The sequence below is a fragment of the Cladophialophora yegresii genome (genome assembly GCF_000585515.1).
Source record: "Cladophialophora yegresii CBS 114405 chromosome Unknown aczIN-supercont1.3, whole genome shotgun sequence".
Classification (NCBI taxonomy): Eukaryota; Fungi; Ascomycota; class Eurotiomycetes; order Chaetothyriales; family Herpotrichiellaceae; genus Cladophialophora; species Cladophialophora yegresii.
This window is the reverse complement of record NW_006913047.1, coordinates 4,137,503-4,162,174: the sequence shown is the minus strand read 5'-3', so window position 1 is coordinate 4,162,174 and position 24,672 is coordinate 4,137,503. Positions and strand designations below refer to the sequence as shown.

At 52.5% G+C, this 24,672-nt stretch overlaps 10 protein-coding genes across 10 annotated transcripts; 7 read left to right on the top strand and 3 right to left on the bottom strand.

Moving 5' to 3' along the window:
- Positions 1-539: 539 nt before the first annotated feature.
- On the top strand, positions 540-2,588 carry A1O7_05261 (uncharacterized protein; the record flags this gene model as incomplete). Its single annotated transcript, XM_007759271.1, has 2 exons — positions 540-704; positions 753-2,588. 2 exons carry the CDS (start codon positions 540-542, stop codon positions 2,586-2,588), a joined length of 2,001 nt encoding a protein of 666 aa, XP_007757461.1.
- Positions 2,589-3,048: 460 nt separating this feature from the next.
- Positions 3,049-4,206, top strand: A1O7_05260 (uncharacterized protein; the record flags this gene model as incomplete). The annotated part of the gene is made up of 5 exons (XM_007759270.1): positions 3,049-3,136; positions 3,194-3,273; positions 3,327-3,462; positions 3,527-3,878; positions 3,933-4,206. The coding sequence occupies 5 exons, from the start codon at positions 3,049-3,051 to the stop codon at positions 4,204-4,206; spliced, it is 930 nt and encodes a 309-aa protein (XP_007757460.1).
- A 1,158-nt stretch (positions 4,207-5,364) lies between these two features.
- Positions 5,365-6,588, bottom strand: A1O7_05259 (uncharacterized protein; the record flags this gene model as incomplete). Its single annotated transcript, XM_007759269.1, has 6 exons — positions 5,365-5,485; positions 5,582-5,637; positions 5,708-5,808; positions 5,884-6,074; positions 6,143-6,367; positions 6,455-6,588. 6 exons carry the CDS (start codon positions 6,586-6,588, stop codon positions 5,365-5,367), a joined length of 828 nt encoding a protein of 275 aa, XP_007757459.1.
- Positions 6,589-7,721: 1,133 nt separating this feature from the next.
- A1O7_05258 (uncharacterized protein) lies at positions 7,722-10,932 on the bottom strand (the record flags this gene model as incomplete). The annotated part of the gene is made up of 4 exons (XM_007759268.1): positions 7,722-8,354; positions 8,418-9,299; positions 9,349-10,726; positions 10,793-10,932. 4 exons carry the CDS (start codon positions 10,930-10,932, stop codon positions 7,722-7,724), a joined length of 3,033 nt encoding a protein of 1,010 aa, XP_007757458.1.
- Positions 10,933-12,265: 1,333 nt separating this feature from the next.
- Positions 12,266-12,577, top strand: A1O7_05257 (uncharacterized protein; the record flags this gene model as incomplete). Its single annotated transcript, XM_007759267.1, has 1 exon — positions 12,266-12,577. A coding segment is annotated over one exon (312 nt), but the record flags the coding sequence as incomplete, so codon positions are not given.
- A 1,387-nt stretch (positions 12,578-13,964) lies between these two features.
- A1O7_05256 (uncharacterized protein) lies at positions 13,965-14,177 on the bottom strand (the record flags this gene model as incomplete). Its single annotated transcript, XM_007759266.1, has 1 exon — positions 13,965-14,177. The coding sequence occupies one exon, from the start codon at positions 14,175-14,177 to the stop codon at positions 13,965-13,967; it is 213 nt and encodes a 70-aa protein (XP_007757456.1).
- A 962-nt stretch (positions 14,178-15,139) lies between these two features.
- On the top strand, positions 15,140-16,462 carry A1O7_05255 (uncharacterized protein; the record flags this gene model as incomplete). The annotated part of the gene is made up of 1 exon (XM_007759265.1): positions 15,140-16,462. One exon carries the CDS (start codon positions 15,140-15,142, stop codon positions 16,460-16,462), a length of 1,323 nt encoding a protein of 440 aa, XP_007757455.1.
- A 752-nt stretch (positions 16,463-17,214) lies between these two features.
- Positions 17,215-19,578, top strand: A1O7_05254 (primary-amine oxidase; the record flags this gene model as incomplete). Its single annotated transcript, XM_007759264.1, has 5 exons — positions 17,215-17,726; positions 17,779-18,120; positions 18,173-18,601; positions 18,652-19,149; positions 19,227-19,578. The coding sequence occupies 5 exons, from the start codon at positions 17,215-17,217 to the stop codon at positions 19,576-19,578; spliced, it is 2,133 nt and encodes a 710-aa protein (XP_007757454.1).
- Positions 19,579-20,091: 513 nt separating this feature from the next.
- On the top strand, positions 20,092-21,045 carry A1O7_05253 (uncharacterized protein; the record flags this gene model as incomplete). The annotated part of the gene is made up of 1 exon (XM_007759263.1): positions 20,092-21,045. One exon carries the CDS (start codon positions 20,092-20,094, stop codon positions 21,043-21,045), a length of 954 nt encoding a protein of 317 aa, XP_007757453.1.
- A 1,256-nt stretch (positions 21,046-22,301) lies between these two features.
- A1O7_05252 (6-phosphofructo-2-kinase) lies at positions 22,302-24,392 on the top strand (the record flags this gene model as incomplete). Its single annotated transcript, XM_007759262.1, has 3 exons — positions 22,302-22,507; positions 22,563-24,234; positions 24,285-24,392. The coding sequence occupies 3 exons, from the start codon at positions 22,302-22,304 to the stop codon at positions 24,390-24,392; spliced, it is 1,986 nt and encodes a 661-aa protein (XP_007757452.1).
- Between the last annotated feature and the right edge of the window lie 280 nt (positions 24,393-24,672).

Genomic DNA, 24,672 nt, shown 5'->3' with positions numbered 1-24,672 from the left:
ACGTCCACCTCCAGTAATTCTGCATATCATCCGATTATCAACTCCCAATCTCGGGTCATCGCTGCGATCGTACTCATTGGACCTGATTTTCCGTGGAGGACTACGACCCTGAGAGGTTCTAGCCATCACCTTGCACCTACCCGGCCTTCACGAATACCTTCGCTGTCACCTGCGGCAGCCTGTCATGCTCTGAGAGGCTGGAGGCACCGGAGTGGTCGTCACGTCTTGGGCAGTGGGAGTGTTACAAGTTGAGCTGGAGCAAAAGGGAAACTGAGATTACCATACCTGGGGCGCCGCTTTGCATGTGTTTAGATAGGCAAAAGATACCACGACACTTTCTTCTTGTTGTGTACCCTCGCACAGACGCAAACGTGTCTGGTCTCGACGTCGGGTCACTGCCTGGCTTCCAGGAAGTCGTCCCTCAGGCGCTTACTCGATTGACTCTGCCAAAGCTCGAGTCCTGAGACCCTGTCCAGGCTTCTGCTGCGCCTGACCGTTTTCTATTTTCCTTTGCGATCCTTCAGTCTCCTTCTCTCGTCATGTCCGGTCTGCCATCAGATGAGGTCGCCGAAGACTACAAGGGTTCTTTGGAAGACCTTGTATCGAACGACAAATATCAGATCTCGAACTTGACCTTGATCGCAAAAGAGAACATCGAGCATGCCGAGGCAATCTCAAGAGTCCTACAGAACCACATCAACAGAGTGAGTCACTTTCTTGAGATGCTCAACGCAATCTTTAACCGCTGATAGGCACCTCCAGCACGCAAGTTGCCCGCTCTGTACGTTTTGGACTCGATTGCCAAAAATGTCGGATCGCCTTACACGGTCTACTTTGGCCGAAATCTTCATCAGATCTTTATGCTAGCGTACTCACAAGTCGACGCTGCTGTTCGCCGGAAGCTCGAGGAGATGCTGAAAACCTGGCGAGAACCGGTCCCTGGGTCACTCTCTACCACTCCTGTCTTTCCCATTGCAAGCACACAGACTATTGTCGATAGCCTCAACAAATTTCGAAGTGCTACGCCCGGCGGCAACCGATATCAGTCGACTCCCATCCAAGGACAGCCTGCTAGAGTCGCTTCTGTTCAACCATACCGTCACACGCCAACTCCACCTCAGTCATTACCGCAGCTCCCACCAAGTCTCGCTGCACAGGTTCGGAGCCCCCAGCCACAGGTCGCCGTGCCTCAGCGTCCCTATACACAGACACCGACGGTGTCGTATGATCTGTCCTATCCACCACAGCCAGCCCCTACGCCGTACTTTCAGCCGCCTCCACTTGTGCAGACTCCCCACTATCCGCCTCCTGCTCCTCAGCCTGGGTTCCTTGGTGGAAGTAGTGTCAATCTGCAGAAACTACATGCGAATATAGACGACCTCACTACTGATGCCAAGATCGAATGTGCAACACACCCATTGGATACAGGAGCTCAACGGAAGCTGGCCAGTCTTCAGACCTTGAAGGAGATACTGGACAGTGGCAATGCCTCGGAAAGTGACTTGGTGGATATACGGAACACAGTGTCGCAGAAGATGGCAGAGAAGATGGCTATCAGTCATCAATCCCCGTTGCCAGTGCTGTCGCAAGCAGTTCACAATCCCTATGCCGCTCCCCAATCCGCTGTTCAGCCCACTCCTGTACTTTCGCAAGCTCCCATTCCTGCTCCACCCCCGACAGCCCTATTCAATAGCACAAATCTAGCCGAACTCCTCCGTGCAACTGCGAACCAGCAGCAAGCAACAGTTGCATCAAATTATCACCTACCGGCTCAGACCAGTCTAGCCACGCCACAGTACAATGCGCCAGCACCTCCACCTGCTAGCGAATATTCGCTTATTGCGCAGCTCCGAGCGTCCGGGCTCCTGTCTGCGGCACCTACCCCACCACAAGTAGTGACACCGCCAGTTCCAGCTATTCCCAACTTTGCCCTCGATTCAAATGTCGAAGTAACACTGACTTCGGCCTCAATCCGAATCTCGCGACCGACAAAGATTGCTGCATTTTTGAACGGCCGACCGAACCAATGTAGCACTTGTGGCAGGAGATTTATGTCCGACGAGGCTGGCAGAGAAAAGAAGGCACGGCACCTGGACTGGCACTTCAAGACTAAAGCTAGGGTGCTCGAGGCGGAGAAGCGAGGCCAGAATCGGAGTTGGTACGTCGATGAACGAGAATGGATTGCTAGCAAAGAGTACGAAGATGAGGCTGGCCCTGCGGAAGGGAATGGAAATCCCGCAGCGGCAATCACCAAGAAGAAGACACAAGACTTCGTGCGAGCTCCAGCCGACCCGGTTCTGCGGTCTTTACCATGTCCTATTGATCAAGAGCCATTCAAAAGCGAATGGAGCGAGGAGGTGCAGGACTTCATATGGAAAGACGCAGTACAAGTTGGAAACCGGATCTATCATTTGTCTTGCTATACAGAAGTGACCAAAGGCAGAGACAAAGACGGAGTTAGCACCCCGGTTCCCGGAATGGGAATGGGCCGCACAGCGACACCTGATTCCGTGTTGGGTAAACGAAAGGCGGAAGAGGATCCAGGTAGCATCAAGTCGCGGATCAAACTTGAGTCTGCCCAAGCGTAGTATGCTCGGCCGATGAAGCACTCAGCGATGGCGTTGGTGGGCCCGTGATTGACATTTTGGCAAGATGATATTGGAGGGACATGAGATCTAGAGACGGGGCACATTGAGAAGCCTTGCTCACTAAGCAAGGCTGGAGGCGGAGATAAGGCCAAGCAGGTTCTCCGCATGCGCGCAGAGCTTGTCGCTTCTGGCATTTCTCCACCGGAAAAAAGTTGAAGAACAAACACTGCTCGCTGCATCCTTTCCAGCACGTTTTGCGCCGCCGCTGTAGCATAATTCTCAGCCCTTCTTGTTTGTTGGGTAACCGCTCTTGTGTGACTTCTTGGAAGTTCTGGCTGCCGTTTCGATCGCATCGCCATCAAATAGAACCAATCGCAACTTTCTTCACCCAAGTCACTTTCCTTATCGACCCAGCAGTACCGTTCTGCCCGATCCTTCCGCGTGAACGTTAAGATCGACCATGTCGCCCCCTGCCGTGGCGCCAGCCCTGGGAATGGCTGGGAAGGAATTCAAGCGGGAATCGGCTACAGCTCGTTTACTGGGATCAGGTGCGTCCGCTGCTTTTGACGCAGACAGCGACCATCGGACCTGACACGACAATACAGGCTCTGCTGGTGTCGCCGAGCTGATGGTGTTCCACCCTGTCGACACAATTGCAAAGAGATTGATGAGCAATTCAAGTAGAGTAGGCATCGAGGCTCTTATCTCGGCCGTTACCAAATCACTGAACACATGCAGGTCTCCTCAGTCTCCGCCCTCAATAAAGTCATATTCAAGGACTACGCGTCAGCTGGAGCGGTCACGAAATTCACATCCCTCTTCCCCGGGCTAGGCTACGCAGCCGGCTACAAGATTTTGCAAAGAATATACAAATGTGAGCTATTCAAGCTATGGTTTTACCGACAGCGCTGGTGTACGGCGTTAACAAAGAGTCGCAGATGGCGGTCAGCCCTTTGTCCGTGATTATCTCACACAACACCATTCTCAAGATTTCGACAAGGCCTTTGGAAAAGGAACAGGCAAGGCGATACTCAATGCGACGGCGGGCTCCCTGATCGGCATCGGCGAAATCGTTCTCCTTCCCCTCGACGTCCTCAAGATCAAGCGACAGACGAACCCAGAGGCATTCCGATCCCGAGGCTTCTTCCGGATCGTGGCAGACGAAGGCATGGGCCTGTATCGCGGTGCTGGTTGGACCGCTGCACGGAACGCGCCTGGCTCGTTCGCTCTCTTCGGTGGTTCTGCCTGGGCGAAGGAGAAGCTGTTCAAGCTGGAAGATTACAATAGAGCGTGAGTACCTTTCCCATCCACGCAGTCTCGGAACGCAAGTTAACAACAGAGCAGCACATGGGGTCAGAACTTTGTCGCTTCAGTGGTGGGCGCAAGCGCAAGCTTGGTTGTCTCTGCTCCTCTCGATGTCATCAAAACCAGAATACAAGCGGCTTCGTTTGAGACTAATGAGTCAGGGTTCTCGATCGTGGCCCGCATGGCTAAGAATGAGGGCTTGACTTCCTTTTTCAAGGGGCTTACCCCAAAGATGCTTATGACGGGGCCAAAGCTTGTCTTTTCATTTTGGTTAGCGCAGGTTCTGATTCCTGCTTTCGGAAATATCGTGTAAGGAAGTCATCTACTGGGCCGAAAGAAGAAGGAGATTTATTGGCTTTGACCGAGGGCACCAATCTGTGACGGAGAGCGCCGTCCTTGACTGCCACAGGGCGGCCTCGAGTTAGAATGGCATTAAAGGGAGGGGGTTGGCCCTATCGTGGGTCGGCATTCAGAATTGGCGACGGGTTGTACTGGGACGAGACCGCGGACAGAGCTTTGCGAGGCGTTGGGGAACAATCGGCCTTGTCTAAGAGTGTGTCGATATACGAATCTTCACTTCACCACTTCATTTGTCTCTGCAGCCACTGTGCCGTCGCATCGGGACCACGAAGTGTTCTTCAGGAAGGCGTTTGGACGAGATCCGATGACCACTTCATGTCCTTACAGCATCGCTGGCACCGTGCGCCAGGGGAACCACTGTTGACAATCAGCAGCAGTTGCAAAACTTATTGCTGTAGGAACCTCATGGGCTCTTTGATTACGGGTGCCGCGTTAGTGTACTACTCTCTCTTCTTGAAGTTCAGCCAGTCAACCTCCAACGAACAGGTGGGTAACGTCGTTGCTAAATCCAAATCATAGCAAAGTGCCTTGCGCATACCGCTATCCTCGATGAGAAGAACGAGCTGAACATACGACGAAGAGTGTGGTAATATCTCGTTTCGCTTCTCCCCGTCGCTTGACCCTTCGTTGCAAGCGGTGTCGCCATCACTCTCGCCCCAAGTCCCTCTGAATTAGATACTTTGAATCACTTTCGAGTGTAGCGAAGCTCTGACGACGCTCGAGGGTTGTCTAGACGAGGAGTAAACATTATTTCTATTCATACTTAGTTGCATGCGTGCGTCATCTCATCCTCGTCACGCCGTCGGACTCTTCAAGAACTGCGCCACGACCGACATATAATGCTCGGGTGTGTCGAGATCTGTTAGAATGTTAGTAGCAGCCTCGCACTCATGCCTTGAGACCGATTGCTCCCAGACAGCCCACCCGGACTAGAGATTGTCCGGGCCATCTGGGATCATACTCCCCGTGGATGCGGGTTCTCCGGGATTCATCACTTACTACTGCAATGAGCCGCATTGGGGAAAGTATACCACTTCACCTTGGGGATGCCGGAGAAGTAAGGATATACACAGCTATTATCCTCGGCTCCGTCAGTGGACGAATCCTCATCTCATGAGTGTTGGGCACGGAACATCGAGGTGACTTGCCTATCTCGTCCTTCGTCCCACTCGCCATTCAGCACGAGGCAGGGTACTTTGATCTTGTGGACTTCATCGACTAACGACCAAGTCCTGCCAGTCGTTAGCTAGAACAGCCATGGTGATATAACAGGGAAATTGTGGTCTAAGGCTCCTACAGGGGAACACCGGGATACGATCGGGTCTTACTTCAAGCTTCCCACCACGGTGAACTCGCTTGGCCCGTTCATCGTGTAGTAGACGGTCTGCGAACATACGTGTCAGTTGACGCCTTGTGAACACTACAGCCAGGTGCTTAGGTGGGCACAATCGTACATCGTCCTCTTCCACGTTCGCCATGGTGTCCAGAAGATCCTGAGGGAACGGGTAGATCCTGCATACATGGCGCTTGTAGAATTCTTCTACAGCCCATTTATCTGGCTTCGGCGTTAGTGTCGAGGACCGGTGTATAATGCTGGCTTCAACGCGCGAACGCCAGAAAGGGTACCTACACTCTGGGTCGTCGTACGTCTTATCCTTCTCATGCTTCTGCAGCGCTTTCTCAACGTCCTCGGGCAGCTGTTTACGCCACTCGTTGCACGATTCAACCCACAATTTCATACTACAGGGCGAGTTGGAGATGATGAGGCGCTTGAGCCCCTTGTGGCCTCGGATGGCGAACATAGCACCTAGCATTCCTCCCCTGTCGCGCCGGGCAGATTAGTCTTCGGCCCTCCAAAGCACCGGGTGCACGACCTTGGAGAGACTCACCAACTCTGGCCCAGGAGATCGAAATCGCTGGCAATGCCCAAGTGATCTAGAAGATTGTCCAGTTCTGCGATGAACAGCTCGGGGACCCAGAAGTCCGTGTCGAGTCGCTTTTCGCGAAAGTGTGTCGATTTGCCGCATCCGAGCTGGTCGTAGAGGACCACGGGAATCTTGTACTCTGTCGAGAGACTCTTCAAGTTCGCCAGGTAGTTATGTCCCATGCCGGGACTGTTATCACCTGTTAGCCTGCATGTCCGACGTTGATTGCGAGGGGGGAGAAAAGGGTGTCGACGGTCCGCGCACCGGGCTACTCACCCTCCATGGAGAACCACAAGAGGTCGCCCTATCGAGGAGGATCTGAGATCGCCCCATATCTTGTACCACGTAGAGGCGTCGCTTGGGAGACTGGGGTGGGAGAACGGCGCCCTGCCTTCCTTTGACATAGTCATCTCTGGGGAGTCTACAAAGTATCGTCGGTATCTGGAGTATCCGCTCGTTAGACGATTCTAATGGACAAGAAAGGAGAAGCGGAATCAATGATATCAATAAGAACGAGACACCCCCCCCCCCCCCCCGGAACAGGAACGTACAGTATAAGTGTAGCTTCCGGCTGCCTTACCTTATACAATCATCATCATCATCAGACCCCAAGCAAGGCGTTGGGATAGACTGGGCCACCCACCCCCCTACGGTTAACCTAGCGCGACCGAAGGTTCGATCCGGAAGTCCACACGCGCACAGACACTGGAGCATGAAGATCAGGCCATGGACAGAGGAGCTGGACTTGCTTAGCGACCTTCCTCATAGGGGAGCCGATTAAGCTTCGGCCCAAAAGCTGACGATAGAATCGAAAATTCTCCGGCTCGCGCAGGCTCTATGCACGCCCGGTAAGGCAGGTAAGCGGACTACGTAGCCCGGAAAGGAAGGTCGTTTTCCCTGGTGCGGAACTGTGTAAATGAACGAGCGAGGGACTTCAGACAGGTCGGGCCGGGGTCGGTGGAATATATAATCCTCCTGACTCTTAAACCTACCTAAGTAACCACGCCCTCTAACGTCGAATCAGGCCCCTCGGTGAATGTCCGACGTGGTTGCGTGAAAAGAAAGAGACTGGCACTAGCAGCTACAGACCTTTGAGTGCATTCATCTTTCCGCTCTGTCTGCGCTGAGTGAGGCCTCCTCAGATGTGATCGCATCACGGCCGTTCCGTTACTGGAATCTTGTACTGCCGGTCAGACTATGCACATTCCGGGAGGCCGCGCATTACATTATTTAGCTGAGGCATCGAGAAGCAGGCTTAACCGTACAATGTGTTGGGTATTTTGAATTCAAAAGCACCTAACTCTGTTTCAGCTCCATTTTTCCTGTTTATCATTCTTCTCGGCCTTCCTCTCCTTAGACTCCTTTCTCACTCCCTCCCTGCCTGACATCAGAGCTAGCGGCACCAACCCATAAGCTCGAGATCGTTGAAGGTAAAGAATCTGTACATCTTAAAAGGAAATTTGTGGGTGGTTGCCGCCGTTAGGTAGCAGCAAGCCTCGGCGCTCCTCCGGCCCTCTGTCACCGCTTCCCATCTGGGTCTCCCTCATATCCAGAACATTGTCTCGGCCGTGCGGGCATGCAGTCTTACCATGCTTGAATCCGGAGCACGCATCCTACCGCCAGACGAGACGCTCCCAGTTGACGAAGGGTCGAAGAATTCGCTCAGGTAAAGCCTGGCTCGATCACAGACGAAGTCCGCATGGTAAGCCGGCGGGCAAATGGACACAGCGGTGGTGGCTCGTCCAAATGTGTACGACATGCTGTGCGTCAGATCCTCAAGAGCATCGGCGGCGCTGCGGAAGGGGCTCCCATCAGCTGTGCTTTCTTGGTGCTTCTGGTAACCTCGGAATATGTCATCGTAGACAACATAGTAATGAGCCGGTCTCGCTGTACCCTGCAGAGGTGTGTGTGCCTGCATAAAGAAATCCCAGTGACGCGCTTCGGTGACGCCGCGATCAACCACAGTCCCGCACTTTGGGTTTTGGACCTGTCCTCCTGCTGCTGGATTCGGCGCGTAAAATCGAGTATTATGTCTCTTCCCGACGATAATGATAGCCAAACGCGGAGGAGCCATCTTTACGGCAGAATAGACCTTTTCGCACGCCGACTGGATCCGTGGCAACTCATCCTCCAGGACTTGTTGGTACTGGCCTTCCGAGACACCATCCCTGTAAATCTAGTCAAGTCAGTCAATCGTGGCTCTCAGCGCTCGGAAGAAACGGCAGGAAGATGCACTTACGATTATGTTGAGCGGAAGCTTGGCTTCGTTGTGTTGTTTCCACTTCAGTAGTCGACCTTCTATGAGCTCTGCGAGGGCGAGCACCATTTCCTTTCTGCGCTCTTGAATGTCAATCTCTGCCCGCCATTGTGCAAGATGCCCGTCAATAGATGCGACAATGCCGACAACGCTAGGAGCAGTTGGCAATGAAGCAGGAGAAGGATGGGTGACGTCGAGTCCGACGACCATCGTGTTGCCGAGTTCGATGATCCCTAGTTTCTTCTGCTTCTTTTCAACCGCAGTCTGGTTGCGACCCGCGAGTTTGTGATTACAGCCACCAAGCTTGAGGTTCAACTTGAGAGCAACATTGGCAAAATATTGGTGGTTACTCTCTTTAGCGAACCTTTTGGCAACCACACAAACATTGCTCACCCCTTCTCTAACGTCGCAAAGGTATTTCACGCGACGAAATACCAATGGAGTTTCAGTGACCAGCACCACAAGCACGAGCTCTGCCTGTGATATGGGGAATTTCTGGAGAACAGCGCCAACCTCCGCATCAACGTTGTTGAGGTCGCGAGGGTTGACTGTAATACGAAAGCCTTGCTTGGGCTCTGCGCATCTGATACCCATTTCGACAAGCTTAGCGTGGAACTCCTTCAATGCTCGTGATGCTTGGAAAGCTGCCTCAGACTGCCATGGTCCAGCCTCATCGTTGGTAGCGATTATAAGCCAAGTCCATCTGGTAAGTGGTCGGGACTCGACGAATTGCACATTCCGCATGTTCCATTTGCTATCCCGTAGCGATGCTTCACGGTCATTACGGTAGCAGATCTTTGGTGGGGCTAGGATGCGTCCCGGCACACGTATCAACGATGGATCGACGCTTAAGTTAAATGCCGCCTGTTAATTATTAGCATGCTGTTATAGTGCTTTCGGGAATGAAACTCACGTGAGATCTATTTAGATTCTGATTTAGCATAAGCATGTGGGCGCCCTGCATTCTGATAGACTGCTCGTTCCGTTGAGGTGGTCGTACTGCAAATTGAATCATGTGTTGCGTCTGCTGCGGAGACAAGTTCTTCTTGTACGGCTGGCCTTTGATGACTTGGCATACCTCCGCTGGTAGATGCATTGGGTGTTCTTGACTACCCACGTTGACAACAGGTAGTGACGGGTCGAGTTTCATTTTGTAGTATTGGAGGAAGAAATCGTAAAGAGTAATGTAAACCCCAGCCGCCGATGTCTGTGTGGGACGGGGGGTATTCCCGGAAGTAGAGGATGGTGGTGGTATCATGGAGGTAGTAGGCGTCGTCTCCAGATAGATTTCGACCTCTTGTGGTCCAGCACCGTTTTTACGCACGACTGGAGGGTGTAACAGCTTTTTCCCATCACCTTGGACCGCGAGACCAAAAATGACTTTAGTGCTGGGGATCTGCTGGCCAGCTTTATTTTTGCGAGCGATATGCGTAATGTTAACACAGACCCCCTTGAGGAACTGGTGGAGCCCATGACTGTTTTGGGAGCTGGCTTTCAAGAATGCTTGCATGAGACCTTGCAGAGGACCTTCGTTGTAGAATGGCGAATGTTTAACCTGCACATTGACAAGCAGCCTTCCGGTCGCTGCTCGAACACTTAACAAGTAGCCCCGCCAAGCGGTGATTCCAGCAGTAAGATCCCGTGTTTCTGCCCCCTGGAGATCCTTCCTGAAATGAGAGTTCGAACCGACGGAGGTGATCTGTGATGCTGCCTTTGGGTTGTGTCCAATGATGATATTCAGCGTCTGGAGGATTGCGTGCGTGGAGCTCAACGGTCCAGCCACATTTGTAGACGTCAGGTATCTGACCAGGTCAGACACCGTAATTGCTGCTTTCTGCTGAATGTGTAACCGAAATCGTTTAGCATCCACAGCTGGTGCATCTTCTTCTTCGGTCCGGAAAGCAACTAAGTAGCCTTGCTGATCAATGTTGAGAGGTTTGTTGCTGATGACGGTTGACTTGAAGTTCGAGACGATTCCAGGACTGTGCTGGAGGAAGTGCTCTGCTACTAGCAGCTGGATGAAGCGGGCCCTTTCTCTACCCTGTATTGGTCGATTCGTCTTCAAGTCTCTACCGAAATCGACATCGTAGTGATAGGCAATCACTGTGCCGTTAGAAGCAAGCGTCATGTAGTTGGTCAGAAGAGTGATGGGGGTGCCCTTCGTTCCGAAGGCAGGCCGAAGCGGGAGCCTGGCGTTGCTGTGCGTAGCCGGCTTTAGGATGTGCTGCTCAATTTCCGTCTCCAGTTTCAAGATTGCAGGATCTGGGGAATTTGTGTTGTTCGCCGTTCGTCTGAGAACCCCAACACACGGTCAGTCTCAAAATTGAAGGAACAACTGACGGACGATAGATACTTACGGGGTAGCTATGGCACCTTGCCCGTCTCCATGATTGAAAGCCATGCCATCAACTCTCTCACGCTCGCTGCCGCAGTCGACTCCGCTCACTCTGGGATGAGTGGGAAGAGAGAATTGGCGGTCTCGCCCTCCAGACGCCATGGTGCCGATATTGTCGCTCTCGGCCAGCAAGTGTGATAATGAGGAAAGACTGAGTGTGGTGGTGATCAGAGTAAACTGAAGAAGGGGGACTTGAGAAGGATAATGAAGAGGGTCTGGAGGGATACTTATAACTAGAGACTGGTGTCTAGACTTGCCAAGATGCCATATTCACTGCAATCACTTCACTGCACATGGCTGCAGCTGGAGTAAAGTGAATTGGGTGATAACGTAAAGCGAGGCGATGTAAAGCAGGAGGTGGAATGAGCATATATACAAACCAAAATTGCATGTGGACGACCGGCTGAGAGCTGCTATCGATTAATTACTCTCCATTCACTTAGCTGCTGTTGCTGATCCATGGTTTCCAGAATTTACAAGGCCTTTCCAGCTCCCTTTTGAGAGTCGGTGGAAGCTACAGAGAGTTGTAGCGCTGTACGAAGTATGTAATGAATGTTGTGGTGTAGCCCTGAGAAAGGCCAGCTGGAAATCACCAATGCTTGATTTTCAACTGACTCCCGGATTGGCTGCTGTCCCAGAGCTAACTTCCCCCCGCATTGACATGTACATCAGGTTTTGACACGATCTCTACGGTCTACTATGTACTTGTACTGCTACAACTATCCTTGTCAGCCTCATCGCTCCTATGACCGCTGCCCCTCTATGCTGTGTAACAATGGGAAAATACGTCAACCTCTTCTTATCGCGATGTAATTATCTGTTCTTTCATTGCTACACCCATTTTCATCCCCTCAGCACTCCGTTCCTCCACGTAGCTGCCACGACCAACTTCTCTTCATATTGGTGCTATTGATACTTGACTACCCCGTTCATCTCTTTCGAGTAGTTCCTGCCCTCATCTCGGCCTCCTAGCACTCTCAAACATGGATGCCAACGAAAGATCTTGGTTTGATGTTGGTCGGCGTGGACTGTTGGTGAGTTGCGCATCCCTGATGTCCACTCCAGTGAAAGCTTGTCCTTGCTTCGCGGTTGTAATCGCCAGGATCTCACATCAAATACATGCTTCTAGCTCACTATTGCCGTTATCGTTCTTGTCATCTCAGCGTAAGGTTTCCTGTTACCGCCCATGACTGTTGGACCTGCTTGACATGGCTGACCGCGTCCGGCTTCCAGTATCGCCTGGGCTAAGAGTGTGCATTTGTCGCTTCCAATGCCCCTCGCCTTCCCCATTCTAAACGCATTCACCGTCATCCTGGGCCCGCTCATCATAGCATTTGTGGCAAGACTCGGCATGAATGCTGGAACAGGCACTGTGTCATTTCTCGCAGCAGGCGTCCGATATCTCCTCCCACATCTTCCTTTTGCACTTTTCGTCCTCTCTTCGATCTACGCTGTCCCTTCGGATCTGCTGTCTTGTGGCCTTGAGCGCCAATGGAGTCACCTCTTCCGAGCCAAGAACGAGAACGCAGTCCGTACCATTGAGCAAGGGCTGCGATGCTGTGGGTTCAACTCACTCCATGATCGTGCGTGGCCATTTCCCAGTCACGATGTGGACGTGAGAGCTTGTGAGAGGACGATAGGGTATACGAGTCGATGTGTGGGCCCGTGGCGGCAGCAGCAACAGGTCATCGCCGGCCTCGTTGTAGTGGCAAGTCTTTTCAATTGGCTGCTCCTGGTGAGTCTTGTGCATTGACAGATCTCGTTGCGTGGAGATGCACCGACTATCAGTGGCAATTCGCTGATATGGCAGCACGACCGAACCGAGAGCGATTTCGCGTGCCAATAATCGGTGCGTCCAGGGGTGAAAGAGCTAGATTGCTCCGAGAAGCGGAGGGAGAGCGGGACCGTGAGGCAAATGTGGACACGCAGGCTCCTTATTCAGGTGCCCATTAGGATCCTTTTGCAAACCGGCAGGATTCGAGTCTTGGTTATACCATCGGCTGAGCAAGACCTGCCTTCCGCTTTTGAAGCTACGCGGTCGGATTGCTATGAAAGGCGAGTGGTTTCCGGACGGCGTTGCCTCACGGTCAAGTGTACAGTCTTGAGAGTACAGCGGGGAGGGTGTCGACTGGGTTGCGGAGCTTGTAATCCTGCTTTTGATTGTTTTTAGAATGATACGCAGTCACATCACAAAAGGTCTTTGCATACTGGATGCTCACGTTTCTTGTGGTACTCCCGGCTTGCGTCCTCGTCCATTTCGCCGGTTCAGATCCTTCTTCCAGTGTCTAGCTCTTGCAGCTCTTGTCGTAGAGTGGTTTGGCTGTGGCCGCTTCATGGGTCCATGCTACGGCGCTCGGCAAATGGCTTTCGCACAAGACGTACCAAAATCCAACCCGATTTAATACTTTGAATCCGTGATCAAGGTGAAAGTGCAAAGCAATAGCCCGACAAGGATCAAAACTCGAGCTTCTGCTACTAGATAATGTACCAAATAAGGCGCCTGCAAACAACGGCATATCGGTCAGACATTTCTGATATAGCCTTTGCTTAACACCTGTAATACGCACAATTTGTGCTATGCTCTTCAACGCCGTTGACAAATCCCCAGGTTACGTCGCTTCGGTAAGTGCTCTGCAGCTGTAACGTTGCCTTGAGATCTTCTGTCCGACTTACAGGACTGACGGGTTGCGTGGAAACATCTCCTCTGTTGGAGTGGTGCGATTGACTTTCCCACGCTGTCATGACCACTCTACTTCCCAACATGGTCTCTCGCTAGCTCGATCTTGAACAGTCGCAAAATGAATTGCATACCAAAAGTCGAGTCAGCTATAGGCAGCTGAATGAGGGTGAGCAGGTCCCACGGTTCCGTTCTGGCGAGTTGAGAGTAAGTTTGGCGACCTTATGCTGGATGTTGACGGACGCTCACCCCCAGCGAGGGTGATGCCAGCGGTCTGAGATGTGATATCATCGAGAGGCTCGCGCATCATAGGCATATCTTCATGAGCCATGAGAAGAATCTTGTTCAGAACCATCCGCTGCGCAGATGATTGTGTAGCGACTTCGGGTGTCAACATGACCATCGTGAACTCTGTCGTCCTAATCGTTCTAAAATTCCTCGAGCTGTTGCGTTCCAATCACTTTTTCGCAGCCTCGTCACCATACCCCCAATAGGTCCTGTTGAGCCGTAGAGCTTTCTGCCAAAGCGCCGGAAAGCTATTGTCTTGCTCTGGATACTTTTCGCGCTGCTCTCTCTGTATCTTCAACGCCGTGGCAGCTAGGCCAGTTCCGATCGCGAACAGAGGATCAACGAACCTGTGGCAATGGAAGAAATTGTTAGTCTCAAACAGCTGTTGGGCAGATCCAAGCGGATAATGTATGCGCGTACTTGGATATGAGCCATGGCTGAGCAACAGAAGCCATGGTGCTGGATTGCATGCGAGAAGATCTGGCTCGCTGTTGATTGATGCCGAGTTCACGCGGTCGTTGCTGCTTCGGCCTCAACGTATTCGGCTCTCAGCGGTGAGGTTCTAGGATTGATTGTTCCGTACTCTGAACTCCGTAATTGGACACGATGCGGGGACGCGCAAGTCTGTGGTGCTTGCTCTCAAAATCGAAGTTTTCCGCGTCTGCCAGTGGTACGGAGGAGAAAGAGAGGAAAGCTGGCCAATTCAGGGCTGTGTACGAGCACTATTAGAGCGGACTACATAGGTGCTATTCCTAGGTATCGCAGCTATGGCCTGCATGAACTCTACTAGAACTAGGTTGTTCCTCGTAGGGTGGCTACACTTGTGCAAGCCAGAGAGGGCAACAGTGGTCCCGGGGGTGTATACTTTCGAAAGGCTGTGCCCGTCCCTCTACCAACCCTGGTTCGGAGCCGTAGACTTTGTCACCGGTCTCGATATTCGACCGATGCAGCAATTCGGAAGCTGAGACGACAACGTCATAAAGCCTGGCTGATCTGCGCTCCAGGAGCTTCGAGTCTCAATGCCAGAGCTTGCGCAAACCCCGCCACCTGCCATCCGCTATATGTGCCTTCACCAGTTTTCGGCTTCGTCCGCACCTGCCATTACCTACCAGGTACTGACAGGGAGCTAAATGCAGTCTTGGGCCTCTTCGGGATGAAGCCTACCTCTCGAAGGTAAACAGCGCGATCAACTCCGGCTCATTTTGAACATAGACTCGAAGCAACCCTGTCTAACGCTCAGAATCGACGCACGCAGCCCGGCAGACGATTACAATGGTGGCAGATCCTGACTTTTGAGTCAAGAATGGTTGTCAACATCAATGCCTCGCCAACAATGCTGCAGTCATGGACTTGCTCGATGTGCTTCCTGATTTCGACCTCAAACCCCATACACACCTTCTTCACTCCTTGGATAAAAACAACGTTACGGTTTCACAGCTGGTTGCCCTCGCACCTACGGAGATCGCGCGCATATGTCCCCTTCCACCGCGCGACGTTGACAGGCTAGTGAAAGATGTCGTCAAGGCTCTTCAGCAGGATATGCTGAGAGGGGTGAAAAGGAAGCGCAAGAACACAGCAGACACATTGGGCGAACTTCGAAACGAGGCAAAAGCGACCAAGATTCATGAGCAAACTGCGGTCAGCACTCTTGACTTGAATCTCGACGGGGCACTGAATGGAGGCATCCGACCTGGTCACATTACGGAGTTGGTGGGGGAGTCTCGTACTGGAAAGACCACTTTCGCTCTGGGGCTGTTGCTGTCGGTCCAGCTTGCTCCGCCAGTTGGGCTGGGGAAATCTGGTATCTTTATCACCTCTGAAGGACCTCTGAACACCAAGCGACTCAACCAGATGCTAGCCTCATACGCCGACCTCCTGCCCGAACAACGACCGTCACTTGATCAGATTCATACGATCACTGTAACTGATCTAGAAGCGCAGGAACATATCCTTCGGTACCAACTACCCGTTGCGGTTCCGCGGTATAACGTCGGACTGGTGGTTTTGGATTCGGTCACCGCAAATTTCCGGGCGGAATACGGCACCCGCACAGCTGCTCAACTGGCTGAGCGAGCTGCTGAATTGACCAATCTAGGGAACACGCTGAGACAAATTGCTGTCGAACACGATGTCGCGGTCGTGGTCACGAATCAGGTGTCGGATCGCTTCGACGACTCTAAACATCTCTTTCGTTCCTCGCCAGCAACGGCCTCTTCTCCAGCCACGCCTTCGGAGAATCTGCCTCCCGCAGTGGCAGAGCGTCGACAGATGACACAAAGCCTGGATCACCAACAGCGCTTCTTCACCGGATGGGGGGATGACAAAGGGACCACGCAGCACGAGCAGATGAAGACCCCAGCCCTCGGCTTAGCTTGGGCTAACCAGATTTCTGCTCGCATTGTCCTTAAGATGGAAAGTGAGCGACAGGAATACGTGGGGGGCAGCATTTGGAAAGACAAGAAGCCCAGTCGGACCTTTGCTGTAGTCTTTGCTCCATGGGCACCTACCACTAAACCACCAATTCGGTATGAAATTGCAGCAAGGGGTATTGTATCGACCGCGGAACCCGAAAAGCTCGTGGAAGCACCCAGAGTAGCACATGAAGGGCATGCGGAATTGCTGGACGAGACGCTCTGGGCCACAGATGAGGACGAGGAGTTCCCGTAAGAGGATGCACTCCGTTCCGCGCTATTTCCTCTCGTTGGATAATATCATAGAGCTAGTAATTAACGATTGGCTACGCGGGTCAAAAAGACAGAAGTACCCCTTTGCCATTCTGCAGTTTGTGTATAGCTCTCACGAGCATGAGGTCCTGACACTCTGACGGCGACTTTCGGCAGTAATCTGCACGACTGTGGGCAGGAGAATGAGGTAATAAGAGGCCATCTGCGGTAGATCGTTTGATAGAGGAGACTCCGACGGCGGTCCACGTCTATCCTGATCTGGTATGTGTAGCCGAAGACCACGAACGACTGGCCGCACATCTCCAATCTGAGGCTTTGAGTTTCTGGGATTCTCGACATCATCCCCTCATGGTAGTCGACCACCAGCCCGCTTGAGTCCACTTGCTCGCCGTGGACTGCTCCCTGACGTCTAGAATATGGTAACATAAACTTCATGGGCCAGACGCGACTGATTGCGCTGCCTTAGTCTGGCCTCTGCCTTATCTTCCCGGCCGTGGACAGTGGCGGAGAAGCGGTTGTGTGGAGAGACACAAGTGACTTGGCCCAGGCAGAGGACAACTCCGCTCCTCGCCATCGACGTGTGTGAAGTTATGAGCATGCTCTGCAAGTGACAAGGTGGGCTTATTCTTCTCTGCCGCAACTCGTACTCTTCTTCCTCCTGATTTCACACTGTACGCGGTACAAGCCAAAGCCCAAATCTCGTTCTATCCCAGGATAATTTTAATCAGTTGCAACATGACGGCAACAAACGGACACACAGTCCCGAAGAGGGTCTACAAACACCCTTTGGACCAGCTAAGCGTCGACGAGGTCAACACTGCACGACAGGCGGTCCTCGATGCTCGTAAGGCCGCTGTTATTTTCCGAAACACCTTTGCTGTTGAGCCAGCGAAAGCCGAGCTGGTCAAGTTTCTCAATGCCGAGCACGCTGGGACCCTCTCGGCCGACACTCCTCGACCCGCTCGACAGGCTCGCGTCCAATATGATGTCGTTAGCGAGGATCGGAGCCATGAGTACATGGAGTCAGTGATTGATATTGCCTCTGGCAAGGAGGTCGAGCACAGACAGATACCTAGGACTTCACAACAGGCCTTGACGGTGGACGAGTTCAAGGAATTCAGCCACGTGTGTGTCGAGTCCGACATGTTCAAAAAGGCTGTGAAAGAACTCAATCTTGACGAGAAGTTTGAGATTGCCATTGATCCCTGGCCTTACGGCGGGCCTGACGTCGGAGAAGTCACTCCAAGGTATGCTGGCTACAAGTCACGGCCATCTGTGCTGTCTAACAACGTGTCCCAGATACACCCAAGGCCTGTGTTTCGCTAAGCTACGGAATGGCAACCCCGACAGCAACCATTATGGCTTCCCTCTACCGATCATCCCTGTCATGGACACGTACAAAAAAGAAATCATCCGCATTGACCGTCTGGCCACTGGTGGTGTTGAGGATGGTCTGAGCTATGGAACAGCTGGCAAAAATGTTCTTGAGCATTGCCAACCTGCCGAATACGTTCCTGAACTGCTGGACACACCCCTTCGCAGCGACTTAAAGCCACTGAATGTGTTGCAGCCCGAAGGGCCGACTTTTACTGTTAGTGATGATTCCCTGATCGAATGGCAGAAATGGAGGTTCCGAGTTGGGTAAGTACGATCCCCAACACGCATGTGCCGACGGCCTAACAACGCTGCCCAGGTTTACTCCTCGCGAGTGTGCAGTCTTACACGACGTTCACTACGACGGCCGTAGCGTGCTATATCGTCTCAGTCTGTCGGAAATGACCGTCCCATACGGTGATCCTCGACCACCGTTCCACCGCAAGCAGGCTTTCGATTTTGGCGACGCGGGCGCAGGCCGAGCCGCCAATAATCTTGCTCTAGGATGCGACTGCCTTGGTGTCATCAAGTACATCGACGCCATGTTGGTCGACACAGAAGGCAAGCCGTCGGTCTCCAAGAACGTCGTTTGCGTTCATGAGCAGGACAACGGGATTGGTTGGAAGCATACCAACTTCAGGACCAATCGCGCTGTTGTGACCAGATCTAGGGAGTTGGTTGTACAATTCATCATTACTCTGGCGAATTACGAATACATCTTCGCTTACAAATTTGACCAAGCGGGAGGGTAAGCCGCCCGGACCTAGAATATTACTCTCTTAGCTAACAGATTTCTAGCATCACCGTGGAGACTCGTGCTACCGGCATTGTTTCTGTGGTCAACATCGACCCTGGCAAGACCAGCCCTTATGGCAATGTTGTCTCTCCCGGCGCCCTTGCCCAGAACCATCAGCACATCTTCGCCGTACGGATCGACCCTGCCATTGATGGCCATAACAACACGATCTTCACTGAAGAGTCCCTACCTATTCCAATGAACCCGAAGACAAATCCTCACGGCAATGGATACGATGTCGTTCGCAAGCCGGTCACCAAGTCAACTTCGATCCATGCCTCGCCCTTCACCAACCTTACTATCAAGATGGCCAATGCCAGCAAGATCAACCCAATCTCGCAACGGCCTGTGTCGTACAAGTTCATCCCCTCTCCAAGCCAACTCATCCTTGCCGACCCTGACTCCATCGTCGCGAAACGTGCCGCGTTTGCGCATCATCATGTGTGGGTAACGAAATATAAAGACAACGAGTTGTTTGCGGGCGGAGAGTTCACAAATCAGTGAGTTTCTTGCCCTTGGAAGATATAGGCATCCTATTAATTTCGGTCACGGGCATCCAGTACTAACAATTCTACAGATCTCAGAAAGAAGAGGGTGGCGTGGCTGACATGGTGGCCCGGAAAGACGAGGTCGAGAACGAGGATGTGGTTGTCTGGAACGTCTTTGGGCTCACACACAATCCACGTGTAGAAGACTGGCCTGTCATGCCCGTGGAGATCCATCAACTGCATCTGCGGCCCGCGGACTTCTTTGAGCGGAACCCAGCCTTGGACGTGCCCGGAAACAAGAATCTTGCAAGTGTGGAGGTCGGGAGAGATGCGAACGGGGACTGTTGTCAATCAAATGGCAATGGGTCGGTGCAGGCTGACCCAACATCTCATCTCCAAGGCTCAGAGAGTATTCCTGTTGCCAGCGTCAATGGGCACTGAATATGCGGCCCGTAGTACATAGAATGTCATGATGGCGCGACGGACTGACTGCCGCCCATTGAGATTTCCGACTAGGAATGTCTTCCCCAAAGATTAGATGACAACTGCACCGTATGCCTTTTATCATCCAGTAATGATCCTGGAGTCTTGTCGACGACTGGAAAAGCTGAGCGCAGAAAGACGCAATAAATTCTGTGATGACACGACTCATTGGTTGGCGTCTGATCTTTACCTTGAGCCTCGGTAACTGACTCGCGTCCGATCTCCGTCTGTAAGTTGTTTACGTCATCTGCGCCGCCTGGTGTTTTGTCATCTCGAAGAGTTCCAACGGTTTCTCCAGAAGACTCAACTGCCCACAATGGCTCCCCATGTCTCATCAGCCCGGTCTTTACTCCTTTCCAACAGGGCCTCCCCATGTGCCAACATCTCATTACATACCAATGAGATACAACCCGTCGGTAGACTGAAACCGTTCGGTTCCTTATGGTGCCCTTAACGAAAAGTTCCACGACGATGAAGATCCAGTACAGAGATGAGAGCCTCGATTTTGAGGACATTCCCGACGAGACCATCAGCCACCTGGCTTCAAGAGCTGCGGCGCATATTGGAGCGGATGTAGAACGCATTTCGTTCTTCTTCCTGCCCAAGCCGGGATTCGTAAAGCACCCCTTCGCAAAGCGGAAACTGAGCGATTTCATTACCCCGACCACAAGAATAAAGCTGGTTGGAACGCCCAATTCGGAAGTCAAGAATATGAGCGAATTGAGCGCAGCTAGTCGCAGAAGTCCCCGCCCAAGCAACTTCAAGCCGGTCAAAGCGAACAAAGTGCGGGACTGGAAGAAGGTTCAAGAGGAGAGCACCTACACATTTCATGCCATCGAACCGTTGAAGTACTTGCCAAATCCAGAGAAGAGCAGGAGGTACCTCGAGCGGCTAGCCAGCGATCCGGGCATCAAAGCATCCATGCGCAAGCACCGTTTCTCTGTGGGCCTGTTAACGGAAATGAACCCCGCCGAACATACCACCCACGAATCAAAGACACTTGGCTTGAACCGCAACCGCGGCGAGGTCATCGAACTGCGACTGCGGACAGATGCCTACGATGGGTATCGTGACTACAAGGTCATACGTAAGACTCTTTGCCACGAGCTATCGCACAATGTGTGGGGTGAGCATGACCGCAACTTCTGGAACTTGACCAAGGAGATCGAGCAAGAGGTGGCGCGCAATGACACACTCCACGGAGGGCATCGACTGTCAAGCGAGGAGTTTTACAATCCAAACGACTCCTTTGAAGAGGCTGAACATGCAGATCATGGGGGTTGGTCTGCAGGAAACTTCGTTCTGGGAGGATCAACGAGCGATGCTGGCTTGAGTCGTCGCGAGATTATGGCAAAAGCCGCCGAGTCGCGGATGCGGAAAGAAAGAGAAGCAGCCGAACAAGGGGATTCTCCTTCTCCGTCTTGACCTTTGACACTTTCAGAGCGGGTGTTTATGCAATAGCAAGGCGTCGGTGGGCTCTTTATCTTGCATAATTTGTGTGGCTCTCTACTCAGATGGCAGTAGTATGTGTACATTATGCGGAGTACATACTTCATCCTGCGTCTAGAAAGGCACGAATTGATCCAGAGAGTAGTGAGCTTCGGGCCCCGAAACAGAGTGAAGCAACGAACAAGAGCCCCCACGACTCCCGTACTCGCTATTCGTACTTTGTCCCAGCCAATGGGGTCCCGGGACCCGTAGAGCCGGGCCTGGACCTGGACGGTCCCCATCTTGGGGCATGGCTGCCTAAAAATATAAACCCTGAGGTGTCTGATTTGCGGCGCCATGGCGGTCTGAGAGCTCGACCCTCAGCCCCGCGACGAGCGAGGACGATAGCCTCCTTCACTATTGACTTGTCCAGGGCTCGGACCGCGGCAGCTGGAGTTGATGGGGCTTCAAAAGACCAGTAACCACACTCTGGCATCGAAGATGACACGAAGCAAGGAGCTGTTCGGCTTGATAGCTAGGAGCCTAAGCACTATGTGCCCGTCACAGAAGACCATGATGTACCGCGTATTGCCAATCCTCAGAAGCCTTTAAGTGAAGAGAAACTGACACATATAGTGAGGAGGAAAGAGTAGATCATGTTTGTTCCGTCTCACCAAGCAGTACGAAGTACTTGTGCCCTTTATGAGCATCAGAGATCGGCCTTTGTTACCTCGCATCGACACCCTCGCCCCTAATTCCCCGAGCAGCAGTGTTTGATCGCCTCCAAGCAGCGCGATAGCCATCGACGTCACTACTTGTTTTTTACCCTTAGGTACGGAGTAGGTGACTCGCATTTCCGCCGCCGTTGGAGTCAAACCATTATTCTCAACAGAAATAAAGGAGCTTTTGCTGGATTCAGGTACGGCGCACACGGCACAGATCCTCCGTGTTTGTTGGCTGCTCTTCGCGGGCTGTTGTTTGCCGTCGCACTGGCAGTGACTCCCGTCTGCACCACCATTCACCCAAGGACCTGCCCGGAGCCCTGTCAGATCCCATCTCTCTGACTGCTGATTCTTTTCTTCTTGTTCGCGCTCGTATAGATCAATTTTCTTTTCCTGTATCGATACTAAATGCCTCTGCTAGAAGGTGTCAGACAAACTTCGTCGCCTAGCACGGGTTCGAATACCCCGAGTTCCCCGAGCGGTGCACGTCGCATCAGCGAAGCATATTCTGACCTTGCTCGCGTTGCCATGATGACAAACGCTTCGAGCACTGCTCATGAGAGCGACTCCGTCAATCATGCCGCCTACCACTCGAGTCTGATGCCTCCGCCGAAGACGGCATTTGGCAGATCCGCGACAACCACATCAACAAGCAAATTCCCACCCCAACCCGCGAACGCCCTGGGAAAGGCGCTGACCGATACCCCTGCGCCTAGTGCACCGAGTAGTCCTCAGATGTGAGTGCATAGCTACACAAGAGTGCGACTGGCAATGTTGACTCATCTGGCGCAGACATGCTCGAAGCAGTTCAATCTCAGGGTCCGCAACACCGAAGATTCGTGCCACAACGCTCGATATTCCTGGCCTAACTCGATCGAAAGTCTCACCAAACGGACAGATCTCAGAAAGAGATGTCGCCGCAAAACTCATCATTATCATGGTCGGACTGCCGGCAAGGGGAAAGAGTTACATTGTCAAGAAGATTGCTCGTTACTTGAACTGGCTACAGCACCCTACGAGGATCTTCAACGTGGGAGACCGTCGAAGAGTGGCTGCTGGTGTAGGTCCAACCCTCCCAGATCGGACGACTGCCGCGCTTCGAGAGTCCGTCCGCCGCATGAGCGCCACCACGCTCGGTCCGCAGAGCGTTGTGGATCATGGCGAACTCCTCCCACCTCCTGCGATCGAGACCAAAATCCTTGTGAACGGCGAGATAACAGCCGATCCCCTAAGCCCGGTGCAGACGAACGGCAACACCACGGTCGACGGAGACCACAAGGACCATATCCAGCTCTCTGCACCCGAGCCCATCGATCAGTCTGCCACGTTCTTTGATCCTAACAATACTAAAGCTAAGCAGATCAGAGAGCAGGTAGCGCATCAGGCGTTAGACGAGCTTCTCAAGTACGTGTTGGAGGACGGTGGTTCGGTGGGGATCCTGGACGCCACGAATCACACCAGAGAAAGACGTCTGTCGCTCGTCAAACACATCCGCGAGCGTGACGAGAACATCAACCTCCTGTTTGTGGAGTCCAGATGCCAAGACCAGAACTTGCTAGAAGCAAATATGCGACTGAAGCTGTCCGGTCCCGACTACAAGGGCAAGGATCCGGTGGCCTCGTTCAAGGACTTCCAAGCCCGCGTGGAACAGTATGAGAGATCCTACCAGAAACTCGACGATTTCGAAGAGGAACACAACATGGCGTATTGCTCAATGGTGGATGTTGGTCGGAAAATGATAACACATCAGGTGAAGGGCTTCCTTTCAATTCAGACTGTTACCTATTTGATGAACTTCAATTTGGCTCCGCGCCAGATCTGGATTACCCGACATGGCGAATCAATGGACAACGTCAATGGCAAGATCGGTGGTGATAGCTCTTTGAGCGAGAATGGCAAAAGATATGCCCAGGCCTTGGCGAAATTCATCAGCGAACAGAGACAGGCGTGGGAGAATTATCAGGCGGAAAAACAGGCCAATATGCATTTTCCTCCGCTTCCGGGTGATACGACGCCACCGAACCCGGAGTACACCGCTCAGGCTCTTCAGGAGAGGAACTTTTGTGTCTGGACGTCCATGCTCAAGCGAAGTATCGAGACCAGCCAGTGGTTCAGCGACGAAGACTACGATATTAAGCAGATGCGGATGCTGGACGAGCTCAATGCTGGATCGATGGAAGGCATGACTTACGCAGAAATCCGGGACAAAAGCCCTCATGAGTACGAGCTTCGCAAACGTGACAAGCTGCACTATCGATACCCTGGCCCCGGCGGAGAAGGCTATCTCGACATCATCAACCGGCTTGGCAAAGTCATTCTTGAGATTGAACGAATGACAGACCACGTTCTCATTATCGGCCATCGAAGCATATGTCGAGTATTACTGGCCTACTTCATGGGTCTCAAACAAGAAGATATCAGCGACCTCGATATCCCTTTGGGAATGGTATACAGTCTTGAACCGGTAAGCAACGCAATTTCCGTCGGTTTGGGCAAGGGCTGACATCTCTCAAGAGACCATATGGCGTCGATTTCAAGGCATTTCGATATGACGCCTCGATCGATGCTTTCCGGCACGAACCGGATTACCGATTGAGGCGAGCAGTTGACCCACAAGCCTGATTTTTCGTTGCGCCCTTGCACGATTGAGCCTGATACCCCTTACCTGCAACTGTCTTCTGATATAGACACCTGGCGTACCTGGATATATTAATGATACTTACATACCGAACTTTGGTACACGGCCAGCCTACCTTGCTCCGCCACTCCAACACCACATTTATTACGACTGGACTAATACTCGTTTTGGGTTTTCTGCAGGCAAGAATTTTATTGGCAACAGCGTCCGGATCTTCCTGCTCGCATGAACTCGTGGGTGGATTGGTAGATGAAGGTCGTGGAA